Consider the following 23,414-nt stretch of genomic DNA (forward strand, 5'->3'; position numbering starts at 1 on the left):
GCGCGAAGGTCCCCATCATGTTCCAAGCTGTGCGGGAAAGCCACTTCTCGTACGTACAGGGGCTGCGTAGCTCGCTGTCTAGGGCGCTTGGGCTTTTTTTTTCTCCTTTAAATAGATTGACTTGATGGCAAGTTTCTAAAATTAACGCTGAAAACTAATCTGTGATTTGCCGAGGGTGTGCATACAGCACGAAAAAAAATCGCCAAAGGTTAACAGCAAATCGTAATCATGACAAACTGACGAAAAAAGACTGGAAACGGCCTGCGAGTTTTTTTTTCTTTCTTGAACCAGTAATTTCAGAAGAACAAGCAGTTTCGTTCCAGATGAGACAGCGTCTGTCCCATCCCATTTCACGTCTTAAGAACAAAAAGAGTATAGCGATGAATTACTTTTTTCACAACTAGCACCGCCGCGTGTTCTGTACGAGTTATGCGCGGAAAATACGAAAACGCATCTCTCTAGAACCACATTAAAATAATTGTGCAACTTGTTGTAGGCAAGCAGACTAAAGCAACGCCAGTGCATTGAACGAGGAGAGATTGACATAACGAAAAAATTAACACTCAATTGCTTGTCCAACACATTTCACAAAATGTACCCCGTTGCTAAATGCAGTGATAGGGCGGATCTTTAAAAGACCTTGAAAGTACTCTTAAACGTAGATATTATTTAACTTTCCTCATTTTTTATCGAAAAGCACTATAGTTTCACCTTAGTTATGAAATTACAACAGTTGTTGTTTACTGTGCTAGGTTTTCCTGCCTGCTTCATCCTTATTGCTCGGAAAAACTAATTTAATGTCCCGCTTTCCATTTTTATACTCCTTCTTTGTAGATTCGGCTTAGGTCGCTGTATCAAAACATTTCGCGACTCCTGGATTTTTTTAAAGCCGAGGTTATAGGCTGATTTGCTGTCTTTTAGCTGAAATTATTCGCGGCATCAAGATTTGCGACACTTGTTTACATGCGATTTTTGCCTATCCTATCCTCACATCTCTCACTAAATCCTTGTCAGATGGTTCTTAAGGACATTTTTACTAAGAACAATACTTTATAGCATAGGTAGACAAATGGTTTAGGGGGGTTTAACTGCCCAAAGCGACTCAGGCTATGACAGAAAACAGTACTTGGCCTCTAGAATTTCGGCTCCATCGAAATTCGACCGCCGCAGCCGGGATCGAACCCGCGTCATTCGAGTCAGCAGCCGAGATCTATAACCCCTAAGCCACCGCAGCGGCTGCATAGGCAAATTAAATGTTTATGCAGGTGAGACTGGCATCGAAATGTAGCAAAACTTTGCATGGAATTTGCTTCTTGAACATTCATTGTCCCTTATATTTCACCTCGAACCATTACTACAGAAGGCTCGAGGCAGCAGTAGAGTAAGCAGAGCATGCCCTAGTGAAGGGCCAAAAAGTTGCAGAGGCAGACTGTAAATTCTGTACAATTTTAATGCAGTGATATGCTACAAATACTGCTTCGAGGAACAGGTACAGGCTCTAACTAGTATCCATAAAAGGACACTATAAGTAAAAGATATAGACAAACAAGATTTTCGTTGCCTGTTCCTAATTTGATAATGTGTGTAAGTTAGAAAAAAAACTAGTGATTTGTTCAAGGTAAACAGATGTCGACACATGAAAAATGTTTTTACCAATGCAATTCTGATTTCGCTGTCGAAACAGGCAAATGTTGGTTGTGATGGCACTGGCAGATCTTGGAACATGCTAGAAATTTTTATTTATTTATCAATACTGTAAGTCTTTCACAGCCGCAAACTGGAGAGGTTCATTCTCAAGAGCCACTTGAGGCGCCGACGCACTTCAACCGCCGATCTTCCACACGGCACTGCGTAAAACGCTTTGCCGTTTCCCGTGCGGTTGCTGCAGTTTGGCGCACTGCACCCAATCATAGCTGACGACTGCGTCCGTCACTGCCACTTCAGAACACCAAACCTGACGCCACAGGTGTGCACGGAAAACAAATGAATGTAGCCGACAGCGCGGGCTCACATGACGCGTCGAGCTGACAAGGGTTCGCTCGGCGCTGCACCTGTGAAGTCAGCTTCTCCGCGGAGTGTTGAACACACGACGTCACGAAAATCATGTGACCGCCTCTCGGCGAATGGCGTTCGGAGCGGCGAGGGAGAACAGACGCGCAACTCTGCTACCTTTGGTACAGCAACTCTACTCGCCAGTTGCGCATGCGCAGTAGCGGCGCACGTGCCGGGGCCAGCTGTGCGTAGTGCGTCATTTGCTCCTCGCGCATGCGCAGTATGGTCGCGCAACGGCGAGACTGTGGGCAGTGTAGCTATGGCCACGCGCAATCCTCCAGGTTTAACCAGAGCTAAACCACAGCCAATCTTTTAGGTATTTAAGTGATTATCTAATTCTCGTTGACAGCCATGACAGTTAATTTCTCCCGCACGTTCACAGTGTGGTCGCCGTCTTCACATCTCTCCCAGTTTTAACGCACTTGCTACCAGAGAACGGCTCTATCCGTTTTCTGGAGAGTAACTGTAAGTTTCAGCCGTAACATGTTTGCTGGTGCTTTGCATGTAGGTTTAACAAACCTGGCTTGCCCTGCGACTCCGCGCACAAAAAATTATTAAAAAGAAGCTGTCTAATCTTTCTTAAATAACGAGTTAACTGAGTTATGAGAACGCCCTCCTGAAGCCAGCTTCTAGAAACAAGGTGAGAAAATGGTGCCTTCCTGATATCCGCCATTGCTTCTTTCTTTGGTAGCCGAAGAAACGTTAAACGCCATGCAATGGAAGTAGCGGACTTCGTCGAATGCAAACGACCGAAAAAAAAAAAACACTGGCCGTCATACTCGTACACAGTTTCGCACAACTAAGAAGAATTGGAAAAAGAGCAGGCGTTGACTTCATTTTTTTTTCTGCCCTCACCGCCTAATCCACGCGGACGAATTCAAGAATGCTCAATCGGTCATAGAGATCCCTTTGTTTTATGCGTAACTCTAGTGGTATATTCCATCTCAATATCTTACGGCAAGGAATACGTCGGGGAGACAGGGCGGTGCTTTAACAAAAGACTGGAGGAGCCTGACTAAAAACCTAGCAGCCTAGCTTCCCTCTGCCATGACCGCAGACGCGAACCTCGCGAGCACGAGAATAATGGCAAGAAGCAGGAAACAGCTGATTCGTCAAATAATTCAGGCATCCATTATTGACAGCCTGAAAGAAGGCTGCGTTAGCACGCCCTTTTGGAAAATAATATTATACCTCTCTGGCTGCGTCAACGTATAGCACTCCCCGACTACGGAACGAAATGTCGCATGCTTTCGATTTGCGCGGTGTCTGAGCCACGCTTGGACGCGCCCGCTAAAGTGGTCGCAGCGCCCGCAGTGCGCTCCAAAAACTGCGAAACTGCGGAGGAAGCAGCCAAAGCCATGGCCATTGCGAACACAGACGCTGACGTAATCATCAGTGACTCCAAATGAGCCATACGTAGTTCTGCAAGGGGGCAATATGGGTTTGTCCACCGTTCTCAATATTCTAGAAGGGTTTCAACCTGACATACTGACTTAATGTAGGTTGAGGTCGATAGAAGAATACCTGCAAGCAGCACTAATTTATCACGGCTTATAAAAAAAATCTAAATAACAATAAAAGAAAGGGGCATCGTGCCATGAAAATAAATCAGTTTTGATAAAGATGAAACGGGGAAAAGGTTCAGGAGATAAAGTTAGGCTTTCATTACGTGGGCGTCCAAGAAAGTCTTGTTTAGCTTTTTCCTTCGTTCTTATTCGTCCTCTTCGGTTGTCCAAATCGCCGTTGATTCAGCTCAGTCCACAGGGGCCCGCAGGTACTAGGGAGATGGGATCTGGGTCCCGGCCTACTCGGACAATCCCGGGAACGAAGTTTCCCGCAATCACGCTCGAGGCTTTGTCGGTCGAGCAGTGGGTATCTCGGACTCGGATGTGGTGAACGACGGTCTCGCCTCTTTTCATGGCATCACGCTGCACTATAGCCACGCGAGGCTAAGCATGCCGCCACCACACACGTCCCTCACCAAAAAATTAAGGAATATTATGGCGCAGACTCCAGGCGTACTCGCATCTCTGTCGTCAGGTCATCATCATCATCAGCCTAGCTATGCCCATTAGAGAGCAAGGGCCTCTCCCATGTCTTTCCAATTAACCCTGTCCTTTGCCAGCTGCGGCCATCGTACCCCCCAAATTTCTTAATCTCATCCGCCCGCCTAACTTTCTGCCGCCAACTGCTACGCTTACCGTCTCTTGGAATCCACTCTGTTACCCTTAAGGACCAGCGGTTATCTTGCCTTCGCATTACATGCCCTTTCCAAGCCTATTTCCTCTAAACCGAATAAGTGGACTTCAAGCCTCTGTCAAATACCGCTGGACGCAGCTATAATATAGTGCTTTCCAGGACCACAACGCACAAAAAATGAACACGGACGTAGAGGGACGTGACATATCGCGCTAGCTAAAGCGCGATATGTCACGCTTAAGCTGATTGCCAAAAATCAGCTTAAGCGCTGATCTGTGGCAATGAACTTCTTGAAGTCAGTGCTTCCTGGTGTCTTTATGTCTATTCGTGTTCGTTTTTTTTTCTTTTGCGTGCTTTGGTGAAGTGTAGTATGTGGAACCAACCTGACCTGCCGTTTGTTTTGAGCAAGGTCACTATAGTAATGGCGTTCATGTTCCGTTCCTCCATTACTCAAAACACATGCAAATTGCAAAATACAAATTTTCATCCCACATACGATTGTGCATACTGTGTCAGTTTTCTTCTTCCGGGAAGAACTAGCATATATTGCATTGGAATTTGGTAATGTAGCGATGTATTCTAGTCTTCTACGCATTGAACGTGGCTTTTCTCGTAAAATGCGCATTGTTTCAATTTTGGTACGTACAGTACTGCAGACGCTGTGCACATTGTTGTACGCCTAGTGCTGTCTGCGCGCTCATTTGAGCAGTATTGTGCGAATTGTATTAGAAAGTATTGTCGTATAGCGCAGTTTTGAAGCGGTATCCTGCCTTTTGTTATGGGGCCGAATGCTTTACGAATACTGATTTGCAGCGAAGTTATTGTTGTTCTTTATGTTGTGTTTTCGCTTCTAATATTGTTCGCACTGTCTCGGACACGCTGTATAGTCATCGTGTAAGGGTCAACGGCCTATGTAACGCTTAACAGGGTTGTGTTGCAGGCCAGGTGGTTCGATAAAGGCGCTCCCACAGCTCGTAGCAGCTCATCTTTTTCGAATGGAAAGGAAGTAAAATTCAGCCTAAGTGGAATGAAGTGACTGATTCGCACTGAGGAAAATTGTCAACTGAAGTTTGAAAGCGAGATCGTCGAAAGCGAAGTTTTAATTTGCTCTCGTTGTACGAGGCGGCCATGTGTGTCATTCCTGTAAAATAAGTGGCGATAGGAAAAATCGTTTTACAGTAACGTGGTAGGTGTAACTAGCAGTGAAGTACGCTTACAAAAATTTCTTTACGCAAGCATTCTGACTATCCATAAAGTTTTGTCTATAAAGTCTATGGCGTTCTATTTACAAATTTTATATACTGGTCTATAGGCAATACAAATACAATAGAGAGTCAAGTGACAACACATCGATTTATAGCCATATACATTTAGTAGGAATTTATATAGACAGTTTATTGACTAATTTATTGACAAAATACTCCCGGTAACTAAATTGTACACCTTTCGCCTCAGCCACGCACTGGAGCGCGAAATTATTAATCACATGTCCTTCCTTCATGAACTCTGCAACATTGAAGTAAGCTATAAAGTACACAAGACAAGAAACGTCGATCAGTGGCACATTAAAACATACAGAACAACATATGGCTGTCAAACACTTGAAAACATATTACCGCGTCTACTAAATGCTCTTTGTGTCAATGACATTGACCTAAAAACCACCTCACACAGAAAGCTTTTAGAATATTTGTTATTTACAGATACTGCATTGAATCTGTGAACCGAATTTACTGTATTGCACTCTTCATTGCTTTGTTTGTCATTTTGTTTTTCTTGCGGGAAGTACCTGTCGCGATTTTTTTTTCAATATTGTATTTAGTTTGAAAGTGTGCCATGGTTTTGTTGCCAAAGTTCGCAGCTGGGTGTCCATGGCCAAGTCAAGCGGTCCAAAAGGCCGCTTTTACTACAGGCACCCTGTCACCATGTACATTGTGGTGGTAAATAAAAATAAATAAATATCGAATAATAGACAACACAGCCCTTAGCCCACAGGTTCTTCTCCTTTCCTCGCACCAGGGGTGCCCCGTCAGAGACGGTTGGTTTAACTCTCAAGACTGAAGCTCGATCTTCGCACCAGAGGTGCCCCGTCAGAGACGGTCTCACGATGAGTTGAGATGCAGGGATAAAAAAAGGCAATAACTGAAGATTTATATACAAATATTTACAGAATATACAAGTTAGATACAACTGCAAAAAGACAAACAACCAAAAGGTGGATCTGGCTAATACTAGGGGAGGCCCCTACTCGGCGTTGCCGAAGATGCGTAGCATCTCACCTTAGCGCAGAACCCCGCTTCCGGCTCCGGGGCCCGGTTTTAAAGCCCTAAAGGCCCGGCCCACATTTCGTAGCTTCCAATCATGTTGTGCTCTTAACATGATTGGTTCTTGAAGGGCATGGCCAGCCCTCAGGCTTCAACAAGGTAAACCACCCTCTCTACCACTAAATAAACAAACACAAATACACATTCGTGCCAGTACGTGCGCGAATCGGTACCGCGGGATGGGGGGACACCCGTACTTGCCGGCGCGTTCGCGAGCGGCCGCGTTCCGAGAAAGGAGACGCTTCGCTTTGAGCGCTCCCAGCCGCGTTCCGATGACCCCGCGTTTACTACCGATCCCTTACACGCCCTTCCAAAGATTCTACAAAGGGCCCAAATGCCACTTTTAGAATTAAACAAAGGGATCGGTACGGGTCACAAAACCACCCTGTGGGTGACATACCGCAGCTACACCAGCGCTGGCACCAACAAAACAAAAGCAAAATGCACACAGGCACCAACGCAACATAAGCAAATTCCACAAATACACACGGTGGCATGCCTGCCGTGCGCCGTAACACAGCGTTCAAGTTGGTGGGTTGCACCCAGTTCACCACCTCAAAGTACACACCCTCGTCCTGCTCGCGAACGAGCACACACACACACACACACACAGGCACTCGCAACTGGAGCGTTCAGTAGCACTCGCACGACGTCCGTAAGTGGCCACGTGAGCCTCCTTAGTCGCACCGAGCGTCCCTGTGCGCGTTCGAGCCCACACGTGTCTCATTCGACACGATTAACACCCAATGTCCGCTGCGCTCATTAGACTGGTGCCACAACGGGGCGAGAGCTCGAATGCCGGTGCCCTCGTGGATCAAAAACGTCGTGGTACTCGATGGGTCCAAATCCCTGACCACGCGACGTCCTTGAGGGCATGCTCTCTCCGGCGCGCCAGTACGAGCCGCGTCCTGCGTAAGGAGCATAGCTCCTGGCCCGTCCAAATATATCAGTGCGACCACTTTTGCCACACGTGACTTGGCGTTCTGCGGCACGGAACGTACTGTTACCCGCGCCGACTTCCAAAGTGAACGCCACGCACCTGCCTCCTGTTACTCTGCCTCGCTTGGAGCCATTGGCATCCTTTCTGCACGAGCAAACCTTTAAATTGCCGCTCCCTGCTTGATCGGCATTTGCCGGCTTCGTGGCATTGTCTAACTCAGAGGCTCCATGAGCTCCCTCGCAGACACTTGACCCGAGCTTGCCTTGCGGCAAGTCGCCCCTCATTTCTGGGTCCTCAAATGACCTGGCCGGACACACACCGGGTGCGTTCGACAACTGCGCGGCGCTCTGCCCGGTCGGCCCAGCAGGCCCACCTCCGCTCTCTGCCTCGGATGAAGGGCTCTTGCCACCAGTAACGCTACGGGGCACTTCATGCCCTATGGCCGACACAGTGTGCGGTTGCGGCAACGCTAGGTTTCCTGCTGTCGCTAGCTCGCCGATCTGACGTCTATCGTCGCTGGTCGTTTCACGCTGAACCAACTGCTCTTTTTCGCAGTTTGCCTGAGACGGAGTTTTTATTCCTGAACTCGCGCCCTCGTCCCTGGTCTTATCTGGGGTAGAGGTAATCTCTGCAGATTTTTCGTTGCCCTGTTTGTTGTCGCACAGTTTGGTCTCGATCGCCCCCAGATGATCTGACTCGGGCTGCTCCCTTTCCTTGCTAGCCGCCCGCGGTGGCGGAAAAGCTGTGATATTTCCGCGCCCTTCAGGAATCTCGTTCTCACTTCCTGAAACATTTGCGGCCTTTCCTAACGAAGATGCGTTCCCGCATACCGGCTGATTGTTTCAGCGTCCTCACTGCTGTTTTCGTGACCTGTGCATGACAAGCATAAGGCTTTACCTTCCAGCACAGGTGGCCTCTCCTCTCGCGACTCGGAGCAGTTGTCCCTCGCTAGTTCACTAGCTCTCCTAGTCTCTTTCAGCTTAGCCAGCTCGAGCTCTAGCTGCTGGCGCCTTGCTTCTAATACCTCCAAGACGCACTTAACATACTGAGGTTTTTCCTCGCACAGCGGCGCCTTTCCTCCATTCACTTTCGCAAGTTCAGCCTGAAAGTACGCTAAGCGCGCCTTCGCTAATTCCACTCGGTACCTCACGTCGAGTGAGGGCCGGCATGGATAACTCTCCATACCGCCGTCTGTGTCCCTCAACTGCCCTACCGGCTCGAACACATGCACAGGGACGTGAACAATGCGACGAAGGAAACTCACAGTTTCGATGCGTCGATCCGCATTGCCAGCTTCCTGGCGTCGCAGTCCACCGCCACTTTCACCGGACGCTGCGAAGAGCTGTCACACGCCGCTGGTCCTGTGCACGTTGTCGTCACTTGCTGCAACCCGCCGGTGCCCGTCGAATTCTGGACGCGCTGCTTTCCTTCACCGGACGCAGTCTCGCGTCGCTGGTCCGCTGCCGTGGCCCTTGCCGCTGTCTTTCCGCAGGTCCTTTTTCGAACGCTGCTGTTGCCTGACCGTCGCCTTTCTCCCTGCGTTCAATCTTCTTCCTGCGCCGTCTTCCGATGGCCGCAGGATCCTGTCGACTGCGCCAGTAAAGTTTCACAGGTTCTTCTCCTTTCCTCGCACCAGGGGTGCCCCGTCAGAGACGGTTGGTTTAACTCTCAAGACTGAAGCTCGATCTTCGCACCAGAGGTGCCCCGTCAGAGACGGTCTCACGATGAGTTGAGATGCAGGGATAAAAAAGGCAATAACTGAAGATTTATATACAAATATTTACAGAATATACAAGTTAGATACAACGGCAAAAAGACAAACAATCAAAAGGTGGATCTGGCTAATACTAGGGGAGGCCCCTACTCGGCGTTGCCGAAGATGCGTAGCATCTCACCTTAGCGCAGAACCCCGCTTCCGGCTCCGGGGCCCGGTTTTAAAGCCCTAAAGGCCCGGCCCACATTTCGTAGCTTCCAATCATGTTGTGCTCTTAACATGATTGGTTCTTCAAGGGCATGGCCAGCCCTCAGGCTTCAACAAGGTAAACCACCCTCTCTACCACTAAATAAACAAACACAAATACACATTCGTGCCAGTACGTGCGCGAATCGGTACCGCGGGATGGGGGACACCCGTACTTGCCGGCGCGTTCGCGAGCGGCCGCGTTCCGAGAAAGGAGACGCTTCGCTTTGAGCGCTCCCAGCCGCGTTCCGATGACCCCGCGTTTACGACCGATCCCTTACAGTACACAACACAAGAAACGTCGATCAGTGGCTCATTAAAACATACAGAACAACATATGGCTGTCAAACACTTGAAAACATATTACCGCGTCTACTAAATGCTCTTTGTGTCAATGACATTGACCTAAAAACCACCTCACACAGAAAGCTTTTAGAATATTTTTTACAGATACTGCATTGAATCTGTGAACCGAATTGACTGTATTGCACTCTTCATTGCTTTGTTTGTCATTTTGTTTTTCTTGCGGGAAGTACCTGTCGGGATTTTTTTTTCAATATTGTATTTAGTTTGAAAGTGTGCCACGGTTTTGTTGCCAAAGTTCGCACCTGGGTGTCCATGGCCAAGTCAAGCGGTCCAAAAGGCCGCTTTTACTACGGGCACCCTGTCACCATGTACATTGTGGTGGTAAATAAAAATAAATAAATATCGAATAATAGACAAAAGGAAATATCTTTGTGTAGGCAGTCTATAAGCAGTCTATAGAAAATTTCTATACGCTCTTCGGGCACTCCTCGCAGGCGCCGTTGGTCGGTGATCGGCCGCGCAGCGCCCACAAGATGCACGCAGCCCCCCCTTATCTGCATCCAGGAAGTCCGTTAATAAAACCGGGGCAGCGTTGCCCATTTTCCTTTATAACACTGCTCCCCCTTTTCCATCCTAGCGCCCTCGGCGGATTGAGTGCAGAATAAACGGGCTTCCGATCAATTAATATGGGCTCTAGAATGAGCGCGGAAGGCGCCTGAGTGAAACGAAGTCTCACGCATTCGCTCTTCTCGCATAGAGCGCTTTATGGAGATCTGGTTGCACTGTGGGCACGGTTAACCCAGTTGTCGCCCTTCACCACTGAAACGTTTGGAAGCAAACAGAGCGGGCAGCGGTGGTTATTTTTGGTCACATGAAGCATTGTTGAGACTTATTTCATTGTTCCGACGGTGGCCAATGTCGCTTTTTATTCCCTTCCTTATTTATGCAGATTGAATACGTAGTACAATCCGCCATTCTGTGTTAAAAAAGAACACTTTTTTCATCTTAAAATCCACCGGCTGGTCGAAGCTTCGGCTAGGGCTGTCATCTAGGAGGGAAGACAAGAACCTTCCCTACACCTGTTGTACAGAGTCGATCACACTTGTCTAGAGCACTCGAGCGGTGGCGTCCGGTGGAAATAATACGAAATTCTGAGGTAGGCATTGACTTTCACTTATAATGCCTGCGCTGGGAAGAAGCCTAATGGACGTGTGCACCACGCAGGCACCAGCGCCTTGCCCCCAGCAAAGCAGCTGCGATAAGATTTCACTTCATTTGCTGCCCAGCACACCGCTCGAGCGCTCTAGACAAGTGTGATAGACTCTGTACAAATAAAGTTTTACAGTCCAATCCTGCAAACATATTCATGCCACGATGCGATACTACGAGGCGGCAAGAAAAGCCGTTAATGTCTCGCTCGGATCACAAGTGATGTCCAGTCGGCACGGACGCTTCTAAAGAATAATTCAATCAAATCAAGAAACTAGGAACTGGATGCCTCAGCGAGAGCTCTGTTAGGTTCACGGCAAAAGAGTACCGTTTCACGAATGGGACACAGGTTGCCGCTGGCAATCTTCGGTGGCTTAATCAATTTTGTTTTTGTTGTTTTGTTAACGTTTGTTAACATGCGCATGTGCACCATGTTCTGATGTTGGCGATTCACCAAGTAGAGAATTTTCAGTTATGTTTCCAGCGTTGTCCTGTGTACTTCTCCTCCTTGTGAACGCGTCCTTTCGGCTCGTTTTCTGCTTACCTGCTAACGCGGTTCACTCAATCTAAAACACTTCTCGCAGGAGCGCTGGTGGCCGCCGTCTCACACGGACCGCGCCACGGCGGAGGCCACGCCGTCGGCGCGCAGGGACCCCGAGGACAGCAGTCCAGGGCCGAGCGAGGAGCCGCACGACGCTGACTACGGCGACCTGGCCGCCGCGCCAAGCGGAGACGGCGGCGAGGCCGCCCTGGGAGACGGTCTGACGGTCACCGCGATGGCCGTCATCGTGGCCGTGACCGCTCCGCTGGCGGTGGCCCTGCTCCTGCTTGTGGTGCTGGTGGCGTACAGGCGCCACTACCCGGTGCGCATGAACTTCGGCCGGAAGTTCCCCACTTTCGAGAACCCCGCGTACGTGCGCAAAGACGCTCGCGATCCACGGGAACTGACCCGCCTGTCGGTCGTCGACCGCTTCTGACCTTCACAGCGTCTGCGCCCCCCGAGATGCCTCGTCCAACCGCGTGCCTGCTCAGTGTGCGGTCCCGAGGCAATGGACGCGTGAGTGGCAGCTGATCTTGGTCCATGGGAGCCAGAAAAAAGGCGCTCCGCAAGCAGACGACATAACGATGCGCCTATGAAACACAGAGGCCCATTGCCCGATAGGCTTCCTTGTGTTACTTTGGCGCCTTTGAACCAAGGTGGCCTGGAAGACGTACCGCTCGGAGCAATGCAGTTTCGACCGTCTGTTAGAGGTGGCGTTCCATGCTGACGTTCGTCCAGACTCATTTCAACGGTGGCCGCCACGACTCTCACTCTTTCGACGTCTGCTAAAGAGAAGAGGCATTTTGCAGCGCAGAGACTGTTGGTAGGATGTGCGCAAACTATTCTGTCTGTCTTGTGGTAGCTACGCTGGCCTTCGGCTGCGTCAAGCCTCAGTGCAGATCCAGTTGCGGCAGACCCAGAAATGACTATCTGTCGCAGTTGCGTACATCTTCACACAAGAAAGCACGACGCATGACTTCGTTCTACGTAGTGAAGCCTCTTAAGGTAGCATCAGTGACATGTGCTCACTGGCCCCTTACTGCGCGTTAATTTTTTTCTTTATTTTCAGGTCAATAGCTGGCACAAAAGCAGTATCTTCCCGTTGTCGCCGTGCTGCCTTCGTAAAGTGTCTGGCCCTTCTTTCGGGCTTTATCTACCGTATTATGTTACTACAGTTTCATGCGAGCCAAATGTCTTATTTGCACATTGAGTAAGTGGCAAGAATGCTCGCAGCCACCCGCGTACACTGCTACGTCCACTTCACCAGTATACGACCCTGGCTTGCGTACAGTAGACCGCGGTCCAGCTGCGTCATAGAGACGGACTGTCCTGTAGACGGCTCTGAGCTTTCCTGCTGCAGCTAAGTATACCGACCAGCCTGGCTGTTCGGATGATAGCAGCAAAGGCAATGCCTGCCGCAGCTACTCTCAAAACTGGGGCAATTCATTCTCAATCACTCAGTGCACATCAAATCAAAGGTGACCAGAATATATTGGCCACAACTGACGCAGAAACTCTTTCTGTCCGTCTTTAATACGAAATTCTTGTCGGTTGTCGGGGGGAATCAATTACATACTTGCAGATTCGTAACATACAAGAAAAAATATATTGCTGCACACCTATTGATTCGTGTACAAATGCACAACCGTATTATGCTCATATAAAAAAAATCGAGTGCATACAGCAGTTGGATCATCCAGTTCTCGAAATGAGTATATCACGTTCCGTTATAGCCAATCTTGCTACGAACAGCAGCAAAACGAACCAAAAGCCCATGAAATACTCAGTCATTTGCCTGTGAAGGTAGGCATCATTTTCTAGTTACTTTCAGCATTTTTTATTTCCTTTTCACATTACCGAACTCAGCTCATATGGTAATCACTGGTACAATGCGTCCCTCTTTTATTTCTTTTAATACGGAATGTACTTTTCCGTTTTTCTCACGACATAATTTTTATTCACATACCTGCCTTAAATGCGTTTGTAAAATATTGGTGCGTGAACACAACGTAATAAAATAGTTTTTGCATTTACTGAATACCAAGCCCACTGTGTGTCTTCCTTTCCGCATTCTGCATCATGGTACAGTAAGCTGTGCTGTTAGTTATTTTTTAAATTATTCATCCTATGGTCTTCGTTCACAGGTACGAACAAGTTCCATTTCGTCTACTGCTATAGGTTACAATAGACTCACGCAACCCTTTGGAAGTTATGGACCGTAATTTCATCGTAATTTTCCGCCTAAATCACATCACATCATAGCAACTGGCGCAAGTCTATTACACGCATTCTGAGCACAACATACAGCTTATACGCATGTAAAAAGTATGCCTGTATAAATTATTATAGACTAAAACAGGAGGCGTAATATTACGGGGTCAAGGATTCGATAGAAGCCCTATTGAAAGCGCGATTAATTCAGCAGCATTAATTTGCGTGGTCATGTGAAAGTAATAAGCGCAGTGATTCATTGACTAAAGAACATCGATTTTTGTACCAGCCCGTTTACCTTAGTGGCAACAGCTGTAGTGATGGCGTAGAGCTCACGTAACATAGGTCTCATAGAAGTGCATTCCTCTGTCGATGAAGTTTATATAATAAACGCCGGCTCATTGCCTATGCATCTTCGGGAAGTTTGGCATTCGCACAGCACTTTAGCGGAGAACAGGGTAGAACAAGACGTCTGGGTGCTTTGGTTTTCATTCTTTTCAGCACGAAGAGAAAGGTTTCCGGAGCGCCTTTGTCAGAGGAAAGCCTCCGAACGTATTGGGGCCTGCGCAATAAAGTTATTCTAGCCACATTTCTCTAATACCCGCCACTCTTTCAGAATCAACTTGGGGAGCGCAAAGCTGCTATACTATCAGGACAGAGCAAGGGGAAGAAACTCGCAAAAGCCGGGCCATAATTTCCGCTCATATTTGTGAGAAATCATTGGGGCCAGAGGACGCGCTTCCGAAGAGGTCTGGCTACACAACAATTTCGCTTCGAGAGTTCAAAATGCAGTGGTTCCATTTATATGCTTGAATTAAAGGACAGGATAGCGTATTAGGCTCATGGCTTCAGGGCTCAAACTATCTCCCAGTCGCGCTTATCGCCGATTAACCAGAAAATATTAGCTCCACCTCTTTTGATTGTTTAGTGACTGCATATAAGTTGCGTTTAGCTGCCTTCTGCTGTTCGATATCAGGGCCTCCCTATCTATTAGGCGTTCCTCCGAAGAATTTCCATGACAAAATATTCCTGGTGAAAGAGGTCGCGGTTATGGAAAAAGGGGGTACATATGTAAAATATTTAACATTTGTGCCGGGCACTGTGTTGGTTTTTTGCTTCCAACCAACGTTTTTAGGTAGGTTCAGTTTACATAGCCCTATGGCGTGCCGGAGAGCGAAGCGTGCCCACGCGACTGCCGCCGCTACAGTGGCGCTGCGGTCGCTTCAAGATGGCGTCCCGCGTGTCGGCTGTTTAGGAGGATTTAAAACCACGATCTTAACCGCGCAGTCTCACGACGCATTGACAAATGGCTACAGACATGCGTATGAGATGCGTATTCATAAAAATGGACTGCTCTCAAACGCTGTCGCTTTACTTAAGCAAGCTGTTGCAACTGACGTGCCAATCATACTTCAATCCTGGCATGTTAAAGAAGAGGAGAATACTGAACTGTACAGAGAATTGACTGCAAAATAATAAAAGAGATCCGAAGAGAAATGGGCCTGCATTTTTAAAAATTCTTTCCATAAGTTTAGCTGCAAAAAATCGACTTACGGTGAATTGGTCAGGATTAGCTGGCTCCAACAAGCAACAGCAAGAAACAGAGTGTGGCAATATATGGTTTCAAGTAAACGTACCTCAGAGGCCTGAGAGAAGGTCCGCTTACTCCAGGCTATGTGTTAGGCAGGTTGAAATAGGAAGGCTCGAGGACGAAAAGGCGAAGGCGTAGGGATGTTGATTAGACGTGGAGTTACTTGGCAGAGAACAAACAGTGTGTGGAACATGTATGAGTACAATGTAATACTGCAGGTAAAGGAGTACTACTAGGAGAAGTGTAGTTGTGGATGTGGAGGAGAGACAAAGCTTTGATCGAATGTCTTTTGGAAGATATGAAACTAATGAAAGGTAAAGGAGCGATTCTCATATTGGGAGGTATGAAAGCTCCCGTAGAGAGATGTGATGAAAGTCTAGACTATACAAGAATACTGATATTGACAATTTGTGAGCAGAACGACCTTATTACAGCAGAAGGGGTGCAAATAGCTTGTATGCATCGTGTACTTGTTTATGAATCGGGCGCTTCCCAACTCCAGTACTTAGAGAAATGTGATGAACTATACCAGGAAAATGATGTTGACAATTTGTGAGCAGAACAACATTATTATAGCAGAAGGGGTGAAAATAGCTTGCATGCATCGTGTACTTGTTTAAGAATCGGGCGCTTACCAAATCCAGATTTGACTACTGCATAATGACGGGATATCGTATATCGTTACGGTGTGGGTCAGCATAAGAAGACAGCGAAACCCGGTTCTCCGGCCAGCCGCCGCCCAATACATCAAGCCTTGGGGACATGGAGGACCGCCTTCAGCAGGCCGCTTCCATAGTCGATGCGTATGCTATTGACTGGGGGCTCCAATGTACTCCAGCGAAATCAGAGCTTCTGTATGTCAGTGAACCCAAAGGATAGGACAGCAATACACATCTCTCTGTCAGGAGGTCCTATTAGAGGGGTGGAGGAGCTCCATATTCTGGGTCTTTTCATTCACCACAGGCTCAGACCGGACTCCACTGTTGTGAAACTCAAGAGAGTAGGCGAACAGGTGGGGCGAATGATCCGCCGTATTTCCAACGAGCGGGGCGGTCTGCGGGGCAGGGACGCGCTTCGGCTCGTCTATGCCTTCGTGACTAGCCGGATCCTCTACGCCGTGCCATATCTCCGCACTACTAAGCAAGACGAGGCGCGAATAGACGCCATTATCTGCAAGGCGACTAAGCGAGCCCTGGATCTCCCGGTGGCTACCTCTAATGCCAAACAAAAGGCATTGGGGGTGCTAAACTCCTACCAGGAGCTGCGGGAGGCCCACCTCGTGAACCAAAAAATTCAGGGGGCACTTTGGCTCTCTAAAGTGCTGCAAGGCGAGAGCGTTTCCTAGCGCAGTTTTTTAGTTATTTATATTTTATTTTTATATTTTATTTTCTCTATCTTTCTTTTTTCTTTTTGTTTTTCTTATTTTTGATTTTATATATTTATTTTCCATGTTTTATTTTTTACGTTATTTTTATTTCTTTTCATTTTTGTTTTCTTTTTTTTATTGAAGTGCCAGTGAAAGAAGAAAGAGGGGCCGTAATGATGAAACTGAAAATTGTATTTGAGGAAAGGAAATTACGCAGTAACTGTCTCACATATCTCGGTGGACACCCGTCAAAACGCCGACACGGACGCAGACACGGCTGCCGACACGGATCACTAACGAGAGCATGAGGCATTAAAGGCTTTCGCCTTAATACACGCGGCTCATGCAGACGGCCCCTGGGCGCCGCCTCCTAAACTGCTTACACATCCAACACGACGGCACTCCAGAGGAGGCGGAGCGTATCCCAGTACTGTGGCGCCATATGCTCTGGGTCTCCCCGCTGCCCCGCAACATGGACGCAGACATGCACGAAAACAGACGACAAGCGCGGGCTCGGGCTCTTGAGAGACAACACGGCTCGCGACCCGGTCTATACTGTGCAGACGTAGCAGGGCCATCGCCCACGGGATTCTACACGGCCGCTGTCGTTCACCAGGAAATGCACGTTGTTGGACTTTCCTTTCGAGCCCCGAATTCAATGCGAGCCGAGGAAGTAGCGATAGAGCTTGCTGCCGCCCACGCCAATTCGAGAATCATCATCACGGACTCCCGAAAAGCATGTGATCAATACTTGGCAGGGGAGATCTCCCCCTTAGCTGCTTGTATTCTACGACGGACTGCCACTGATCCAACACTCAAAAGAATCATTTAGGCTCCTGGCCACCATGGCTTACGAGGTAATGAGGCCGCTGAAGCGGCTGCCCGAGCGCTTATTCACCGGGCTCCTCATCCCAGCCCTTCTGGCTCGGAGACTAACCAGCCGCTGCCGCGATTCAGGGAAATAATTACGCATTATAGCGACAACCACCGCCTTTTCCCTGCCCCTGCAAAGGCGCTGAGTAAATCGGAGGAGCGAACTTTAAGGCGCCTGCAGACAGGTACTCCACTCTGTCCTGCAATCATCAAACATTCCGATAAAAGAGTAGAAAACTGAGCTAGTTAGTTCATAATTCTTGGTGGGTACAGCCGAAATAACAAGACGCAGACACAGAAAGGAACACGTAGAACGTAGACGAAGCTGACTGTCAACTAAAATTTTATTGGAAAACCCGCGCTTTTTGTTTCCTTGTCAAAAAGATCTTGCTTTTATCTCCCGTGGGGTTCGTTCAAGAAGTAAATTTCTTTTCTTGATAGAGAGATTGATGTTGTACTAACGCACCGCTGTCCTGTTTCCCGTATCGCCAATGCCTCCAGGATCTCACGTGTCACTTGGTCTGCGTATCTTTCCATGACTTGAACTTCATGCAACTTGGGCTCACACTTGCGCACTTTTTTTCCTTTTTTGTTTTCTTTACAATCTCTGCAATGCAGGGCTAGATTGCTGCTTGGGGCACCTGATAGCGATGATGCATGTTCCCTTATCCTATCATTAAGGCACCTTCCCGTCTGCCCTATACATTGTTTGCCACAAGCCAGAGGGATATTATAAACCACATCTTTGACACACTCGCTGAATCTTGTTCGGTGTGCGATCTGGCATTGCTGCTTTTTTTTTGCCTGTTGACTCGGGCACACATGCTATTGCCTTGTTCGGTGCATAGCAAACAACCCGGACCCCGTGCCTCTTGCCAATCTTCATGAGGTTGTGGGACAATCCATGAACATACGGAACCACTGCTAATTTCTCCCTTTCATTGCCTTCTTCAGGTCCACCTTTCCTTGCCTGCACTCCTTTCACTTTCCGCAGCAAGCTTTCAGCTACGCTGCTGAGCATCGGAACGGGGTAATCCGCATGTTTTAGCCTATCAATCTGCCGCCGAAAACTTGCTCACATGATTTCTTCAGAGCTGACAAGAGAGCAGCACTCGATATTGCCCTTTTCACGGTCTTTGAATGGCTTGATGAAAAAGGGAGAAACTGTTTCTTCGCCCTAGGCTCGTACCTCCAACATAAGTGTCCGGGTTGGAATTCAAGGCGTAAGTCCAGGGTTGTGGCTGAAGGTGTTGACGTCTTGGAACCGTTCAAAGGAACGCGGACATTGTAAGCATAGTTTTGAAAAGACTGTAAAGGAGCTTAAGGAGAATAACCTAAAGTTATGTCTTTCAGATAAAGAGGGCGGCTTTGTAGTGCTCGATTCCGGCAGCTACAACACAAGAGCATTAGAAGCCATCAACAAAAATTTCCGCAAGGTCGAGAAGAAAGAACTGAAGGAAGCTAAAAGAAGAGTCAAGGTGCTTCTTGAACAGAGTAATATGAGCCGTTTGTATACCAAGGTAGAATCTACCAAGATTTGCACCTTGTCGGTGTTTTTCAACGCAAAAACACACAAAATTGGTACCCCCTTCCGCGCCATCGTTTCAGAAGCAGACACGTGGCAGAAGTTGGTGTCAGAGCACCTGTTCAAGCAACTTTCCCTGTTAAGGGTAGAAGATCCTTTTAGAATCTGGAAGTCGGAAGAAGTAACGTCTGAGATAAAAGAGTTCAAAACGACCGAAATGTACGGGTTCTCGATTGACATCGAAGAAATGTATTATTCAATTCCGCACAAGAAACTGATGACCATACTTAGAGAAACCATTGAAGAGCAGGGAGTCGTTTCTTTTCAAAACTCGGCCGGAGTGTCGGTGGAAGGGTTCCTAGAGCTGCTGCGCGCCTATCTTGGCTCTACGATCGTCGCTCATGAGGATTCCTTGTTCGTCCAAAAAAGAGGCGTCAGCATCGGCTCTAAGGTAGCACCACTACTCAGTGACCTGTACCTGGCCGCATGCGACAAGAGAATACAAGAATCTGTGAAAGAAAATCGCGTCACACGGATTTTTCGTTATGTGGATGATTTCTTGGTTCTGTGCAGAACAGAGGATTCAACGGACTTTGAACGACTCAAGGATAGCGTACTGGAGACCTTTCACAAAACCTGCCCAGAGTTGAAATTCACCCACGAGCTTCCAGCCAAGGATTCGCTGCAATTCCTGGACTTACGCCTTGAATTCCAACCCGGACACTTATGTTGGAGGTACGAGCCTAGGGCGAAGAAACAGTTTCTCCCTTTTTCATCAAGCCATTCAAAGACCGTGAAAAGGGCAATATCGAGTGCTGCTCTCTTGTCAGCTCTGAAGAAATCATGTGAGCATCAGATGGAGACAAGTTTTCGGCGGCAGATTGATAGACTAAAACATGCGGATTACCCCGTTCCGATGCTCAGCAGCGTAGCTGAAAGCTTGCTGCGGAAAGTGAAAGGAGTGCAAGCAAGGAAAGGTGGACCTGAAGAAGGCAATGAAAGGGAGAAATTAGCAGTGGTTCCGTATGTTCATGGATTGACCCACAACCTCATGAAGATTGGCAAGAGGCACGGGGTCCGGGTTGTTTGCTCTGCACCGAACAAGGCAATGAGCATGTGTGCCCGAGTCAACAGGCAAAAAAAGCAGCAATGCCAGATCGCACACCGAACAAGATTCAGCGAGTGTGTCAAAGGTGTGGTTTATAATATCCCTCTGGCTTGTGGCAAACAATATATAGGGCAGACGGGAAGGTGCCTTAATGATAGGATAAGGGAACATGCATCATCGCTATCAGGTGCCCCAAGCAGCAATCTAGCCCTGCATTGCAGAGATTGTAAAGAAAACAAAAAAGGAAAAAAAGTGCGCAAGTGTGAGCCCCAGTTGCATGAAGTTCAAGTCATGGAAAGATACGCAGACCAAGTGACACGTGAGATCCTTGAGGCATTGGCGATACGGGAAACAGGACAGCGGTGCGTTAGTACACCATCAATCTCTCTATCAAGAAAAGAAATTTCCTTCTTGAACGAACCCCACGGGAGATAAAAGCAAGATCTTTTTGACAAGGAAACAAAAAGCGCGGGTTTTCCAATAAAATTTTAGTTGACAGTCAGCTTCGTCTACGTTCTACGTGTTCCTTTCTGTGTCTGCGTCTTGTTATTTCGGCTGTACCCACCAAGAAACATTCCGATCCTAACACGGATGGGCGATGCCCGCACTGTGGGGAGACCTGTGATATCTTCCACATGGTGTGGGCATGTACTCAAAATCCCCACCTCCCCCCTTCCCCTTCCAGAAAGGCATGGGAGACTGCCCTCTTCAACTGCTCCTCGCTTGAGTCCCAAAGGGCTCTGGTGAAACGGGCGAGAGACGGGGCCTCGTCATGCGGTGTCCCGGACTACGGACGCCGATGATGCAGCGGGGTCACTCTGTGGCTCCCACCGAATAAAAGTTTTCACCACCACCACCGTCCTCCTGCCGCTCGTTTTCTTGTCCTCGTGCGTCTCCTGCGGCGGTGTGGGCTCTTTCTGTTTTAAGGCGAAGGCCTTTAATGGCTCATACTGTCGTCCCTTAACAAAGCGCATCACACGCGTTTAACTCGGGAACTAAAAAAGATAGATGAAAACCAGTGGTTGTTTCAGATAAAAGAGGAAAAGTGAACCTAAAAGCCACGTTTGATGACTGTATTGTTGATTAGTTAATTAATTATAGGCAACAATTTGAAAATTTTGTCGGAATAGCGCGTACGTCGATATGGCCACGGGAACGATGTGACGTCGCATACACCGGAAGGCGTCACGGCATAGTTAAAATTGTCACAGAATGGTCGGAAAAAGGTCGGATTTGTGTCAAATTAGACGAAGAATTGTGTAATTAAGCGTAATTAACACTTAAAATCCCCGAAAGATGTACAATTTGGGTATAGAAAGAGCTACGGGAACGGTGTGACGTCCCATCCACCGGAAGTCGTCACGGCATAGTGTCCTCGGCTTTCGCCTCTCAACACTTTAGTTGCTAAAGTGTCCACGAAATTTTCTTCAATTACAACATGGAAGGCTCAATGTGGTGAAATAGACAATAAGAGGTAATTTTTAGGTATAGGGAGACAGATGTAGCTGGACCACAAGAACATAACATGAAGCACAGAATTCTGTATATGAATGACCATACAATAAGGGGTAGGGAAGTATAAACGGAAAGGCTGAAATATATAATGGACGTACGGTGAAGTTCTAGAGGTAATTCAGAGAGATATAATGGGTGCTAAAGGAAAAGCGGTGGGGAGGCAAAAAGAGGCCAAATTATTATAATAAGAATAATAATAATGTTTATTTCCATCATAACACAAATGATGGAGGTGGTGAGAAAAAAAGCGAGGACGCTTGACTGAGTTCTCACCACCTCTCAGGCAGTGGCATACAGCAAGAAACATTGCGCTCTGTACATACCGCACACATGCAGCAGAAACAAAAAGGAAAGTTCAACAAAAGAATTAACAACATGTAATACAACATTAACACTCACATAGTAAAGCAAAAATAACACATAATACAAGGCTTCATTCCAAAAGTGGTGTTAGTGCTGCTTATGAATAAGAATGAGTATAATTACATGCTTTCAATTATAAAATCTCGTACGGTGGAAAATGGAATATGAAGCACATCAATGTTTGAGTCAATAAATATGTTTAAAAGTAGCGGAAGACGGTAATTAAGCATTTGGTGTCCGTAATTTCTTCGTGTAACAGGTATAGACCAGTGCGGTTTGTGACGTTGTGGGTATGGAGTCTGGAAATGCTGAAGTGAGGCTAAGTGGGTAATTGTATTTAAGTAGGCTTTTTGTTCAGTTATGTAAAATTTAATTAACCTGTAATTATATATTTTCCGGACGTTTACAATGCTGAATGCGGTAAACAAGTGCCTGGTTGTGTGTCCGTAGGGTAACCCATATATTATTCTAAGCATCTTTTTTTCCAGTACTGACAGTTTCTGTAGGTTTGTGTTTGTTGTGGTGGCCCATATTAGTGTGCAGTAATTCAAGTGAGAGGAGAATAAGGCGCGGTACAAAATTATTTTCACTGTTTGTGGCAATAAATTCCTGTGGCGGTAAACCAGACCAATAGCTCTTGATAGTTTTAATGATATATCATGAATGTGTTCACCCCACTGCATGTGTTCAGAGAAAACTACACCTAATGACCTGAATTAGTGTACTATTTCAATTCTATTCGACTTGTAGTAAAGGTCGTTTGATAGGTGACATATCTAGTTTTTAGGACGAAAAATGACAATTTTTGATTTCGACACATTAACGGCTAACAGGTTCGAAGTTGACCAGGCTTCCAGCGCATTTAATATGTTTTGCACACGCGGTGCAAGATCACAATTGCTGCCAAGGATGAATATGCTCGTGTCGTCTGCGTAGATTATGAAACGAGCTGTAGGGTCTAGGGCAACGATATTGCCGCACTTAGTTTAGACATCACTCTACCGGCGCCCCCGTGCGGTCTTTCTTCGACCTTTGTCGCGCGCCGGACTTCGTCCTCTTTTGCTCGGTGCTAGGGCCTGCCGGCTGCGCTCTGCCCACTGTGCTCGCCAGGTACTGTTCTGCCAGGAATAGAACGTCCTACCGGCGTCCGTGAAATTTTGGTGCAGCTGCTGGGCACGATCTATGTACGCAGAGGTCCCAGGAACCTCCAGCGCTCAGCCACACCCCCCGGACACGACACCTGTCCACAAGTCAAGCCGCCGCTTGAAAGGCTTAGCCCCCGAGTACAATCCCCTCACCGCGCCATCCCGCAAGATGACCTCTACGGTGGC

At 47.6% G+C, this 23,414-nt stretch overlaps 1 protein-coding gene across 1 annotated transcript in view; it reads left to right on the forward strand.

Annotated features, from left to right (window-relative positions):
* Positions 1-13,569, forward strand: part of LOC149325062 (seizure 6-like protein 2) — a 125,616-nt gene extending 112,047 nt beyond the window's left edge. Inside the window, exon 6 of the mRNA XM_089562426.1 lies at positions 11,575-13,569. Coding sequence (XP_089418552.1) covers positions 11,575-11,967 — 393 coding nt within the window. The 3' untranslated portion in view covers positions 11,968-13,569. The remainder of the gene's footprint in view (positions 1-11,574) is intronic.
* Positions 13,570-23,414: the final 9,845 nt, after the last annotated feature.

The sequence above is a fragment of the Amblyomma mixtum genome, chromosome 10 (assembly GCF_055824585.1).
Source record: "Amblyomma mixtum isolate Tamu chromosome 10, ASM5582458v1, whole genome shotgun sequence".
Lineage (NCBI taxonomy): Eukaryota > Metazoa > Arthropoda > Arachnida > Ixodida > Ixodidae > Amblyomma > Amblyomma mixtum.